This window comes from Aquarana catesbeiana, linkage group LG02 (assembly GCF_042186555.1).
Source record: "Aquarana catesbeiana isolate 2022-GZ linkage group LG02, ASM4218655v1, whole genome shotgun sequence".
Taxonomy (NCBI): domain Eukaryota; kingdom Metazoa; phylum Chordata; class Amphibia; order Anura; family Ranidae; genus Aquarana; species Aquarana catesbeiana.
Genome location: NC_133325.1, coordinates 339,915,553 through 339,930,440, shown reverse-complemented (window position 1 = coordinate 339,930,440; position 14,888 = coordinate 339,915,553). Strand labels below are relative to the sequence as shown.

Here is a 14,888-nt window from a genome sequence, read left to right as displayed (position 1 = left end):
CTCCTGCTGCATTTCTGCAGTCTCTCTATTTAGTCTCTCTATTTTGTGTAGGCATTTGATGATGTCAGGGGCCACACTTGAGGCCCCCTATGTCAATAATGTTGACTGCCACTGGTCTATACTTGTAATGCAAGTTTATAAATGTAATTTTTTAGACTGCATGATTTGACAATGAAGAACCTATCCCTCCAAAAAATAAAAGATTGTCGTGTAGCACAGTTGATTTTGACTCAGTGTAAGGTGTACCGATAAACTAAAAGTAAATAGAAACTTGCTTATTGTCACAAAAAACATTGTGCCCATTTTTCCACTGTTCTACAAATCCACTTTTCCTGCAAAAATAAGTCAGAATCACTTGATTATATGCAGCCTGTCCAACAAGTAATATAAGGATTAGGCCTCATGCACACTTGACGTTTGTCCATCTCTCCTAGATGGTTTTCCTCCTGGCAGCAGCATTTTGGCAAAAAAAAAAAAAAAAAAGTAACATTTTAAGGCTTTTAGGCGCATCAAGAAATTGGGCGTTATGTAGTATAATTCATTTCACTGACCAGAATGATAATTTATTCTGGTCATTGAAATGAATTTGCGCTCAAGCGCTAAACAACATGACATGCTTCAAGCATTTTTTTCTGCCACAATGTTGCTGCTCCTGGGCACACTGGCAGTGTTTTTTTTTCTGGCTCTCAATGTCCCTGCCTCTAAACACCTATAGGCTAACTTGCAGGGGCATTTAGGAGGCAGAAACAAAACACCAGATGCCCCTAACAGCAGAATTAAAAAATATCCAGTGTACATAAGGCCTTAAAGTGGATTTCAGTCAATCTTCTGCCCTTGTTGTTTTAACTTTGGATAGTAAAACATTTTTTTCTGCCAGCACATATATGCAGCCAGACTCAGTGGAGGGAGATTTCCTCAGTATATTTGGTAAGTACAGAATCAGTGTATACATAAAATAATATGCAAAGTGATTGGAGGGAAGCTCCAGAATGGCAAAAATGTTTTTATTACAAATTATGTGAGCAGACTGCAGTTCCTCTATAAGCAGATTTTAGTAAAAACATGTCTCCTCTTAGACTACTGTCATCCACAAATTTGATATGTCCTAAGGCCTCACGTACACAGGGCATTAGAAAAAAACGAGCTGCAAAGCCACCACCAACGCCAAGAAAAAGCAACTGTAAAAAACGCGCTCTTAGTAGCTTTTTGCATTGACGTTAATGCATGTTTAGCCGCGTCAGCTTTTAGCAGCGCTTCTCTGCCTCTATTCAAAATCAGTGGTTCCCTATGAGAGCCGTCTTAACTGATCCAACTTTAAGCCCATAGATTTGCAAAGAAGTCGCATCCAAGTCGGATCATCATGATGCGACTTGTGGTGCGACTTGTCCTCTGAGAATTTTGAAGGGGAACCCCACGCCCAAATTTTTTAAAAAACGGTGTGGGATCCCCCCCAAGGTCCATACCAGGCCCTTTGAGTCTGGTATGGATCTTTAAAGGGAACCCCATGCCAAAATGGAAAAAAACAATGGCGTGGGGGTTCCCCCCAAGGCCATACCAGGGCCCCCAAAATCCATACCAGACCCTTATCTGAGCATGCAGCCCGGCAGATCAGGAAAAGGGAGGGAAGAGCGAGCGCCCCCCTACTGGACCATACCAGGCCACACGCCCTCAACATTGGGGGGGTGTGGGTGCTTCAGGGCAGGGGGGCTCTGCACTCCCCACCCAAAGCACCTTGTCCCCATGTTGAGGGAGACAAGGGCCTCTTCCCAACAACCCTGGGTGGTGGTTGTGGGGGTCTGCTGGCAGGGGGCTTATCAGAATCTGGAGGCCTCCTTTAACAAGGGGGGCCCCATATCCCGGTCCCCCCATGTGAATGAGTATGCTGTCTTCTTCGCTGCTGCTGTCTTCTCCGATGCCTCCTCTGACGCTGTCCCGCGTCAATGTGCCAGCTCCGCTCTTTTCCGGTTCATAAATAGCCATGGGGCGTGGCCATCCAGTAAGGTCACCATGAGACCCCTGCCCCTCATGACATCACAAGTTCCCTTTCAAGTTCCAAACCAGACTCAATGGGCCCGGTATGGATCTTGGGGGGGACCCCCAAGCCTTTTTTTTTGGTGTGGAGTTCCCCTTCAAGATCCTCAGAGCACAAGTGGCACCACAAGTCAGATCTTGAAAATCTGACTTGGATTCGACTTCAATTCAAATCAGTGGGCTGAAAGTTGGATCAGTTAAGACGGCTCTCATAGGGAACCATTAATTTTGACATGTTAAAAAAAAAAACGCATGAGGGGCTTAATGCTGTATCTTAACATTTACACAAATTTACAAGCAGTTACAAGCATTTGGAGTTTGAAATGCTTTCAAATTATCTGCAAATTATCTGCTTTCAAATAAAATGACTGTAACCTCAACTGCCTCTAAACTACTATAAATGACTGAATGTACATGTACACATAAGAGAACATTGAGGAGAGTTCAGGGACTGCTGAAAAAAATGCCCAACTGCTCCTAAATGTGAGTTTAGCAACTGCAGTGTATATGAGGCCTTATTCAGTTTTGACTGTAATAGATTTCCATGACCCTATTCTTGAATACAATCTCCTACCCTACTCTAGCTCAGTTACACAGTGGTCTAGTTTGCTAGGCATTTCAAAATGTTTTTTACATGCTAGAAATGTCTTATTACACAGTCAATGCAACTTGCACGTGTACTGTTTATTTTGTTTACTTCACTTCAAAGTAAAATTTAAAGATGTCATATTCCAGTTCTTTACAATTTTCCAGCGTGTGAAGACTACAGCTCTGCCAGTGAAAGATTACAATAATTATAACCATTGCAGAAGAAAGAGCAGAGTTTGTGCTGATATATAGCATCACAAACATGTTCACAAACAGATTAATTAGCTGAAAGGGATTGAGCAATATGCAGCTGAATTTTACAGTAATTTTCAGCGCAGATGGAACAAGTCCTGGACAGTTTTCATCTTTGGAAATCAAATTCTGATCGTGTATTTTGGCAAGCCGAATCTTTGTATTAAAAAAAAAGCACATGATTAGAACACTGACAATTTCCCCCACCCAATTTGACTACGTATGGGGCGTTCAGAACTTGGTTCTTTGTGTGAAAGAGATCCTTGGATGGTAAACACATAACAACCACCCGCTATATACAAAAACATGGGATCGATGAATCTATATTATTATACAACATCTACTTTAACTGCTTCAGCCCCGAAAGATTTTCCCCCCTTCCTGACCAGAGCACTTTTTGCGATTCGGCACTGCGTCGCTTTAACTGACATTTGCGCGGCCGTGCGAGGTTGCACCCAAACAAAATTGACGTCCTTTTTTTTCTCACAAATAGAGCTTTCTTTTGGTGGTATTTGATCACCTCTGCTTTTTTTATTTTTTGCGATATAAACAAAAAAAGAGCGACAACTTTGAAAAAAAAGCAATATTTTTTACTTTTTGCTATAATAAATATCCCCCAAAAATATATAAAAAAATTAATTTTTTCCCCAGTTTAGGCCGATATGTATTCTTCTGCATATTTTCAGTAAAAAAAAAACGCAATAAGCGTATATTAATTGGTTTGCGAAAAAGTTATAGTGTCTACAAAATAGGGGATAGTTTTATGGCATTTTTATTATTAATTTTTTTTTTTTACTAGTAATGGCGGCGATCTGTGATTTTTATTGTGACTGCAACATTATGGCGGACACATCGGACACTTTTGACACTATTTTGGGACCATTGTCATTTATACAGTGATCAGTGCTATAAAAATGCACTGATTATTATGTAAATTACACTGGCAGGGAAGGGGTTAACCACTAGGGGGGGATCAAGGGGTTAAGTGTGTCCTAGGGAGTGATTCTAACTGTGGGGGGGATGTTCTTCAATTCACATGACAGCGATCACTGCTCCTGATGACAGGGAGCAGTGATCTCTGTCATTGCACAAGGCAGAACGGGGAAATGCCTTGTTTACATCCACTTCCCTGTTCTGCGGCTCCGTGACACGCTCACCGGCAAACCAGTGGACATCGAGTCTGCCCGTCCCGCGGCCATGATCACCCTGTGTGCAGCAGGCACACGTGCACCCGCTAGCCCCGCCAATTGAAGGGGACGTACAGGTACACCCATTTGTCCACCACTGCCATTGTGCCAACGTATATCGGTGTGCGGAGGTCAGCAAGTGGTTAAGTTATAATGAGTTAATGTGTTTAAAATACTATAAAATCATTATAGCATACCTTCCTCTGTTTGAGCATGATGGTGTTCTTGGCACTTGGGTACAATGTACATACGGTGGGTATAGAAAAGAATAACCCCCTTTAAAATAATCAAATTTTGTTGCTTTGCAGCCTGAAATGAAGACAGACACAGTTTTTGTTTTATCCAGCTGTATTTACTAATGCAACTTATAACATCTAAGTGAAAGATATAACACCAACATGTGAGAAAAAATATAAAAAATTCAAAAACAGAATCACTGCGTTAGAAAAAGGATCACCCCGGCATGTCTGTATTATGTTGGACCACCTTTTGCTTTAATTACAGCCTTTAGTTTGTTGGGATATCTCTCTACTAACTTTGCAATATTTGCGCACTCTTTGCAGAACAGCTCAAGTTCAGTTAAATTTGATGGTGACTGTTTGTAGACTGCAGTCTTCAAGTCATTCCACAGATTTTCAATGGGGCTTAGGTCTGGGCTCTGACTAAGCCATGCAAGGACATTCACCTTTTTCTTCTTCAACCACTGTGTGGTCATTTTTGCTGTGTGCTTTGGGTCATTGTCATGTTGGAAGGTAAACCTTCTTCTCATTGACAGCTTTCTGACAGAGGGCAGCAGATTTTCCTAAAGAATTTGACAGTATTTTGCCCCATCCATTTTCTTCTATCCTGACAAGTGCTCCAGTCCCTGCTGTTTGAACCAGTGCAGCGTTTAAAAACAAAAGTAAGTTAGAGTATCGCTCCAAATAGTGAAATAAGTGTACTATATCTTATATGTGACATAACACATAGGGTGCAACATATGAAAAAAAGATGCAGGATGCTACAGGAAGTCAGGGTTTTAGATGCATTTTTTGAAATTTTAAAAATAGATGTGCAATTTCAAACCTGCCTAGGACTAGAAGCAAGAGAGTTTACAGAAGAGAGCTTAAAGGTGGGAAAAAAATGTTGTTACTTGCGGTGGCTATTAGAGCTTCAATTCATGTTGTAAAGCGCTGCGCAAACTGTTGAGCTATATAAATCCTGTACAATAATAATATATGTCTGGAGGGAATGAGCATGGATCGGATTGTAGATCTTCACTAATTATCTAGATATTGTATAATATAGGGGGTCCAACTGTGGAGGTGAGGTTCCATCTATATGAGAAGTTGCTGGTGGAGGCAGTCACTGTGAAGAGTGCGCAACACTTTGAAAGATTTTAGCTGTCATTGATGTTTGCATGACTGTGAAGTGGACAGTAATCCCACTATATGTTACTGTGGAGACTTTTTTGCTTGGACTTATTTCCTAGAACAACAAATGACCATATATTTAAATATATATATATATATATATATATATATATATATATATATATATATATATATATTCTGTCCTATGATATCACATACAGTATTTACATGCCGTTTTATTTAAAACCCAATTTTTGTTTTGGAGAGCATTGGGATAGAATTAGAACTTCTGGGAGGGCTTTAATGCTGTCTATGTCTCTGCATGGAGAAATTTCATCTCACAACCTGTCCTTGAACCACCCTGTTACTCTTTGCATCCAGGAAAACTTCTTAATCACTTGGATACAATTCCAGTGACAGGAAAACTAGGGAAGCAATCTCGTTAAGAGTGACAAAACAAGAAATAGATACCCACCAGAGATTCCAACATTACCTCATTCTTTAGAGCAGCCTTTTTCAACCAGGGTGCCCTGGGGTGCCTTCAGGTTCCTACAGGGGTGCTTTGGGAAAATGTCTAAAAATTTAACAAAAATTGTATACAGGCATACCCCACTTTTAAGTACACAATGGGGTTTATTTGCTAAAGCTGGAAAGTGCAAAATCAGGCTCACTTCTGTATAGAAACCAATGAGCTTCTAACCTCGGCTTGTTCAATTAAGCTTTGGTAATAAAACCTGGAAGCTCATTGGTTTCTATACAGAAGTGAGCCTGATTTTGCACTTTCTAGCTTTAGTAAATAAACCCCATTGTGTATTCAAAAGTGGGGTATGCCTGTACAAGCCAGCAGGTGGATCAGGCCTGCCTTTTAGTTACACAAAGCCCCAGGTTTTTATTGTGCACCATTACAACCTTCTAGCTATTGGCATCCTAACAACCAATGACATCATCAGTTGATAAGGAGGACGTAGGGTGCCTGCACAGCCTCCTTGTTTGCCCCTCTCTGTCAGCACTGGGGTCACATTTGCTAAGTGAGAGAGAGAAACTGAAGGAGATGAGAAAGATTGAAATACTAGTCAGTATCAGTGTGCAAAGGTGTATTTGCTTTGTCAGAATAAATCACCTTGAATGTTGGGAGCCCTACATGTGTGGATGTTGCTGCATTATGTAAAACTATCAGTTTCATTTTTTACATTTTAGAATGGGGTGCCTCCAGATTGTGCAGAATTTTAAAGAGTGCCTTGACTTAAAAAAGGTTGAGAAACACTGCTTTAGGGAACTGAAATTTCAGCTGAAGTTGGCTTTAGATTGAATAAATTAAGTTTGGTGTTTTTACCCTATTTCAAAATTAAACCTGAATGAGGACCAACTTACTGTGTCCTAAATTAAACCGCAGTCTTTGATCCCTAGCTCAAAAGCTATTATGAACATAATTTGCACAAATAAAAAATGTTTTAACTTTTTTAATCAAATCGTTTTTATTGCTAAACAAATACAAACCAGACATACATCTCAGATTCTCCATTTAGTCATTAGGTACAATACAGGTACATTACATCTGTGTGTCTTTAAACACAGTACAGGAAAATGTAAATCTTGTATAACTGTATCGTGTATATTATGGCTCAAAATTTCAAGTCCTACCCTACTAGCCAGGTCTTAAGGGTCACTCGCCACCAGTTGCCCCACCCAACCCCTACCCCGCCCCTAATTCTGCCCCTAAATACGACCTCATAAATTATCTCATGAAATTACACTTAAATGTTTTATGCAGAATTTAGTTACAAAATAAATATTAACAACTTTATCAGTGCATACTCACCTGTGCCCCTCAATGCAGCCTCACCTATGCCCATCAATGCAGCCTCACCTGTGCCCATCATTCCAGCCTCAACTGTGCCCATCATTGCAGAGTGACCAGTGCCCATCATTGCAGCGTGACCTGTGCCTATCATTGCAGCCTCACCTGTGCCCATCAATGCAGCGTGACCAGTGCATACCATTGCAGCCTCACTTGTGCCCATCATTGCAGCATGACCTGTGCCCATCATTGCAGCGTGACCAATGTCCATCATTGCAGCGTGACCGGTGCCCATCATTGCAGTGTGACCTATGCCCGTCATTGCAGCCTCACCTGTGCCCAATAATGCAGCGTGACCAGTGCCCATCATTGCAGCCTCACCTGTGCCCATCATTGCAGCATGACCTGTGCCCATCATTGCAGCCTCACCTGTGCCCATCATTGCAGCGTGACCTCTGCCCATCATTGCAGCATCACCTATGCCATTCATTGCAGTGTGACCTGTACAGAGGAAGAGAGAGGGCGGCCGGATCATCACAGAGGAAGAGAGCCTGGAGGAAGAGGAGACCTGGCCAGATCACAGAGCGGGGATTGCCCGCTGTAACAGCTTGTATTTGAATTGTCTCTGCTCGTGGTCGCATACAGTCCCTCCTCCTGACCCAACGCCTGTGACAGACAGAACACGTCCACACCGGCATTGGACCAGCGTTCTGTCTGTCACAGGCGCTGGGTCAGCGGGTGGGACTGTGTTTGACCGCAATCGGAGGTAATTCAAATGTAAGCTGATAAATCAAGGAATCCCCACTCTGTGATCCGGCCAGCACCTCCTCCATGCTGTCTTCCCCTGTGATGATCCGACCGCCATCTCTCTTCCTCCACGCTCTCTTCCCCTGGGCGAACGGTTCCCATTCTTCTTCATGGAGGACAACTTGAGCTATAATTTTTGTTTGTGGTTAGCTCAGAATCTTCATATACACTGAGCAGCCCTGAAATTTTCCACTCACCTACCAAATATATTTTAGTAATATGTCTATGTAATATTAAGATTCTTGGTAATTAGAGGTTGGTCAGACCTGTAGTGCAATTGCTTTTTTGCCTAATATGTATTGAGCGTCTAGGGTGTATTAAATTATTGTAGTAGCCTAGTTTTAGGCTGCTACAATAATTTAGACCAAGAGCATGTAGGGGGGCAGGCAGGTGATATTCTCTCCATGCTTCCCTCCTCGTTAGGCGCATGAGATACCTACTCTGCAGTGGGTTCTTCTGGGCTTTGCTGGGCACTTCCATACACATGGGTACAGGGTCACTGGCATACACATGGGGTACCGTTACTTGATCTACGCTCACGACCCGGACAGATGACTAACATGAATGAACTCTAGTAAGCTCTCTTGTTGTATTAAGTATCACCACAGTCATTTGAGCATTTAGGAGGGACATGCAGAGCCAATGTCCTCTCCACCTGTCCAGTGTATCACTGCTACCTCAATCTCAGTAACGGTATGGGTCCTGCCATGCACCTACCATGGACTCCATACGTGCACTTCACTTCCCTTAACTCTTTCTCTTCTGTACCTGTGTACAGGATGAGGGCCCTGGAAATGCAGATCTGCTACTGTTGCCATGGGCCAAAGAGTGCAGACAACATCTCCATCGCTGCAAGAGGCTATCTCACCTGCCACATGTACATGCTAAACAACAGGCCGCATGTGAAACCTTTGTTATCCTTGATAACCAGTATATCTTCACACTATATTAGCTCCTTATACTGTTGTCTTCATACCGTACTTTAGTGACCTAAGATTTAGACTATATGTGCTGATTACTTACATTGCACACCTTTAGTAACTTCTGACCAGGCAAAGGCAAGGAGTTTTTAAACATTTTACTTAAATAATAAATTACCATAGTGACAACGACAATCAACCGTCAAACATAAAGTGCAAACATTCCCTAACATTTCTAGTTCCTAACTAAAGAGACTCTGGGGATGGCACCAGGCAGATCATCCCTCTCTGAGTGTGACTACTGAGGGCAGAAGATGAAAAACTAAAGACTACTGAGTCTTATGATTGGAGCATACTATATATCTGTGATGGAATAGTGATACATCCTTTCTTAATTGAAATTTCCCTTCAAAATGTTGGTACATGTATAAGAAGTTTAGCAAGAACCAGCAACACTTTGCAGAGGAACCTACATATGGTTCCTAGTATCCAGGGGCTCCTTTGTTTATATTACAGGGTTACCAGTAAGCTGACCACTTATGTTGCAATCCGATTGCAAATGATCTACTTTTAGTAGTGTACAAAAATCAAAATGTGTGTGAGGTCATGAAAGGTTCAATGTATTCATAAAACGTAGATAAAGTTGTATAAAACAGTGATCATCATGTCTAACTAAATTTTAAAGATGGCTACACGCCTTACATTCACCTTTTTTAATCTGTTGTAAGAATGCAGTAATCCCACATGAAACTTTGCCTCTGTGCAAAGTTTTCCTGTGATAAAGCTCTCTCTTCTTGTTCGGGAAGACTGGTCTTATAAAGTTTGGGTTCGCAGATTACACAAAGAAAGGCAGGTGGTGCACACTAGATTAATTATATTCTCTGTGGCTATTGAAAAATGTATTTCAATGAAAGTTTTGTGCCTGGAGTTCAGCTTTAACAGACCAAGAGCAATTTTGAAAAATCCATTGTTAGGGTTTACATATACTTTAAGAAAACAATTCCATTACCGTCTACAATAGAAGCAGCTGTTGAGTATGCAGTTACAATGCTACTCAGCCAAGTTTACTGCAAGAAAATTGAAATACATGCTGTTGATTACAGTGAAATGTTTGCTTAATTATTTACTGACAAAGCTGCTCAATGTTTATCTAAAATTGTATGTCTTTGGTACACAGACTGAACTGTAAGCTCCACTGGGGTAGGGATTAATGAGTGATGAGCAAACTTTCTTGCTACAGGTCTTCATAAAATGTTGTAACTGTTTTACTTTAGTCAAAAATAATAATCATTACAGATTTTGTTGAGAAACCTTCTGCCTCTTAGTATTTACTTAGTTACGTAATACTTATGCCCTGTACACACGGTCGGAATTTCCGATGGAATATGTGCGATCGGAGCTTGTTGTCGGAAATTCCGACCGTGTGTGGGATCCATCGGACTTTTTCCATCGGAATTTCCGACACACAAAGTTTGAGAGCAGGCTATAAAATTTTCCGACAACAAAATCCTTTCGCGTAAATTCAGACCGTGTGTGGACAATTCTGACGCACAAAGTGCCACGCATGCTCAGAGTAAATTAAGAGACGAAAGCTATTGGCTACTGCCCCTTTTATAGTCCCGACGTACGTGTTTTACGTCACCGTGTTTAGAACGTTTGGATTTTCCGACAACTTTGTGCGACCGTGTGTATGCAAAACAAGTTTGAGCCAACATCCATTGGAAAAAACGATGGATTTTGTTGGCGGAATGTCCGATCAATGTCCGACCGTGTGTACAGGGCATTAGTATTGCTATATTTTTTATACACAGTATATACTATATAGAGCATATAATAGATATAGATATATAGATATATCTATATATCTATATATAGATCTATATATAGTTATATATACTGTGCATATATAGATATATCTATATATAGATATATATAGATATATACTGTGTATATATAAAAGTGTGGTCAGCTCTGCAAGCATACTTGTGGCAGTGAGTCATTTATGCAAAAGCTAAAATCTTTTTTCGTTTTGGATAACATAGAAACGATCAAAGCTTGGGACACACACAACAGAAAGTGATAGGAATGCTCTTCAAAATTAGGGGAAATCCCCTCTTAGGCAGATGTCAAGGGAACGGGTGTTCCCGTTGAAAGATTTTTTCCCTATTTCATTTCCCCGGGGAACTGTAAAATGTTGTATTTCCCATCACTGACCATGTTCAACAAGATAAATAAATAGGATGATTCTTTCCAGTGGGACATGGTAATAAAAACCTGACAGTGGTTTTTAACCCTTTCCATGCTCTATCCAAATCATTAACAAGTGGTGGCAAATAGAGGGCAATGTGTGCAGATGCTGCAAGGGGCACCTATCTCAGCTGGGAACAATGGCAAATAAAAGAGATGTTCAGACCATTCAAACAAATGTTGTTGGCCCATCTAAAAGGATCTGCATACACCTTAGACATGGAATACACCAGAAAATGGCTAGATCAACTCATACCTTTGACCTTCAGGCAGCAGTTTGAAGACCCTTGGCCAACTCTTTGTGTAATTTCTTAGCAGAGATGAAATCCTAATGAAGGAAATCCAAGGAATTCCTGTTATCTTATCTTATTTTACATATTTTGACAGATATGATTTTAAAGTGGTACCAACAAATCCTCTCGGTGAGGGTCCAGTCAGTGTAACAGTGGAATTTAGCACAGAATCAGGTAACGTAAAATATCTTCTATGGTCAAATATAAATTACGGGAATCTGTAAATTATGTCATGCGCTGACATTTCCATGCACAGATTAGACATTCTCGTATTATGCAAAACATTTTTTTGCTTTGTTGTAGATACCACTATTATGAATAGTCTTATATGGCACTCTTATCTGAATGATTTGTCAAATGTATTCAGTGTCTGGGTAGCATATGACTCCTGTGTCAGCTAAATCTGGAAATTAAATTTCAATGTGTCAAGAATAGGGCTGTCACCTGTCTTCTTTTGCCTGATTGTGTATCCTGTAACATCCAGACAAGAGGTGTAGGTTAGTGACAGTCAGCTTCATTACCTGTGCTTTTACTTGTCTTTTCTAGAGCTCTAGACAAAGAGTGTCAATCAAAGGCAGTTATATGTACCTACCACCCCTTGAAAGCGCCTTCTAAAAGAAGTTGAACCATTCTAACAATACTCTACAAATAAGCTATAATGTGTTAATAAACCCAGGACCCTGCATTCACTATATCTGGTCTTCAACAGTACACAGAACATAAATGCAATTATTTTAGTAAATATAAACTGCTAAATACCTTTTTTCATCAGCAGTATATAGCAGGCTCGTGATTTCTATCAGTGTCCGGCTGAGCCCTGGTCAAAGCTTGTAGGAGGAGTTTTCATTCTCCTCTGACTGTCCTATGAGGCTGTATGACCCCTGACCACCTATCTAGACAGTGCTGATTGGCCCTCTGCTGATCACATGCACCCCCCTCCCCCCAAAAAAACTCTCTGGCAATACACACTATGCAGAATGCCTCCTAGGGCTCTGTACTATCAGCAGATGGATTGGGGACAGTAAAAGGGGGGGATCAGAGAAGACAGGATCAAACGGCCTTTTTACACAATGTGGAGGATTAACCCCTTAGGTTCCACGTTGTGTATAACAAGCAAGCTTTACTGCATATACAGACTGATTTTACTGTTGTGGGTTTAGTAACACTATAATGAATCAATTCACATATAAATGCAAATTCATCCCATCTTTCCTAACCAATTAAAAACATTTCAAATCAAATTGACCTACTCATGACCAATTATAAACAATTCTTTTCCACAAATCACCAGTATGGAGGAATGCTCTAATTTTCACCGTTTACATTTCATTTTTGAACACTATAATTGTTTCATTTCATCACTTTTACTAAAGATAATGTTGTTATATAGAATAGTTCTGAGTACCAAATACTTTAAGTACACCATCCTTATTCTTTTATTTATTGATATGTTTATGCCAATGTATCCTTAGCACTATATATATATATCATAGTAACTGTTATCAGGGGTTCCCTAAGAGCCAAAAGTTAAGGTTGAGAAAGGCTAATGTTAAGTATTACTTCGCTGCAAATCATCCCAAGTTTAGCCAAATTCTGGTTACTGGAAATCAATCCACACATAATTATGTAGTGCTCATAGCAACCAGAGTACATTTTGTATTAGGCTAGCTAGAGTTAATAAAATCCAGCTTGTTTCTATGGGATATCACACTCTCTGTACTGTTTATGAAATAAGCCTGTTTTCATTTAAACTAGAGAATATTCACATACTGTACAAACCATGTACAATTAATGGCATATTATCTGAGCAGCCAAACCAATGGTTCATCACAGGCCTAGTTTGTGTAAATACTTTTTCAAAAGTAATATGCACTCTATTTTAGACATACATTCGATTCTGAGTATGTGGGTCGCAAACCAATGCGGGAGGGATAGATCATATTTATTTTAACAAAGAAGTAATCAATCTACATTGATTTGAAAAGAAAATGCATTTGTTTTAAAAAGTGTAGAGTTTGTGGTATCATGTTTCTAATGACAGCTGAAAATCTGAAGCTATTATTCAGAAATATTAGGCACCATGGGAATCTCAGAAAGATTTGTGTTCCAGAGCAATATTTCCAGCTGACTCCACATCTGGTCATAATCTCTGTGTGCCGAGAAACATGATGGAATATTGGCCATGTGTTCTCAGTCTGTCCCTCTGTTTGTTGGATTGCAGGGCTCATGGAAGTGACAGGTATATTGCTTTACATCAGGTGTTAAAAAATATGCTTGTCTCTATGTCCCAGTCAAGGCAAGATAGTGATGATGAAATTACAAAGGTCTATCCAGTAGCTTATCATTTTTTTTTCTCTACAGCTGATCCAAGAGTGAGTGAGCCAGTTACAGGTAAGAAACACTTTTGTTAATATAAGTAAAGTGTTGTCTACCCAAAAATACTTTCATACTATACTTCCTCATAATATTTCCTCCCCCACATGCCCCTTCCCCTGACTTCTCAGTCAAGATCATGGTACCATCAACCTGTCCCTGCATGCCAGGGTGTTCGGCTTAATTCTGGACTCTGAACTCTCCTTTCGACCCTACATCCAATCACTGATTAAAGCTTGCTGCTTCAACCTCTGCAACATCTCCAAAATATGCTCCTTCGTAACCAATGACACCACAAAGCTTCTAATTTACTCTCTTATCATCTCTCACCTTGACTACTGCAATTACTCCTCATTGGATTACCTTTACATAGGCTATCCCCTCTTCACTCCATCATGAATGCCGCCGCCAGACTTATCCACCTTACCCACCACTCCATATCTGCTGCCCCTCTCTGCCATTCCCTCCATTGTCTGCCACTCACCCAACAAATTGTATTCAACATTCTAACAATAACTTACAAAACCATCCACAACTCGGTCCTCATCTGCATCACTAACCTTGTCTCAAAATACCGACCAAATCATTCTCTTCATTCCCCTCAAGACCTTGTGCTCTCTAGCTCTGTTGTCATCTTCTCCCATGCTCGCCTCCAGGACTTTTCCTGAACCTTTCCCAACCTATGGAACTCCCTACCCCAATCTATTCTGCTATTATCTACTCTGTCGACTTTTAGGCGATCCTTGAAAACCCTTCTTTTCAGAGAAGCGTATCCCGCCTTCATCTAACAACTGTATTTCCACTATCTCCATCAGCTCATCCCCCACAGTTATTGCCTTTTTTATCATTTGACCCTCCATTTTAGATTGTAAGCTCTAATGAGCAGGGTCCTCTGATTATTCCTATGTTGAATTGTATTATAACTGTATTGTCTGCCCTCATGTTGTAAAGTGCTGCGCAAACTGTTGGCGCTGTATGAATCCTGTATAATAGTACTATTTATTAGAACATTGTCACATATTGTAAAAAAATAATATACC

At 40.5% G+C, this 14,888-nt stretch overlaps 1 protein-coding gene across 50 annotated transcripts in view; it reads left to right on the top strand.

Moving 5' to 3' along the window:
• Positions 1–14,888, top strand: part of ABI3BP (ABI family member 3 binding protein) — a 496,221-nt gene that overhangs the window by 446,696 nt on the left and 34,637 nt on the right. For all 50 annotated transcript variants that reach the window (XM_073614901.1, XM_073614909.1, XM_073614887.1 and 47 more), the window contains 2 exons: positions 11,570–11,649; positions 13,837–13,866. In XM_073614901.1, the coding sequence (XP_073471002.1) occupies positions 11,570–11,649; positions 13,837–13,866 (110 nt within the window). The remainder of the gene's footprint in view (positions 1–11,569; positions 11,650–13,836; positions 13,867–14,888) is intronic.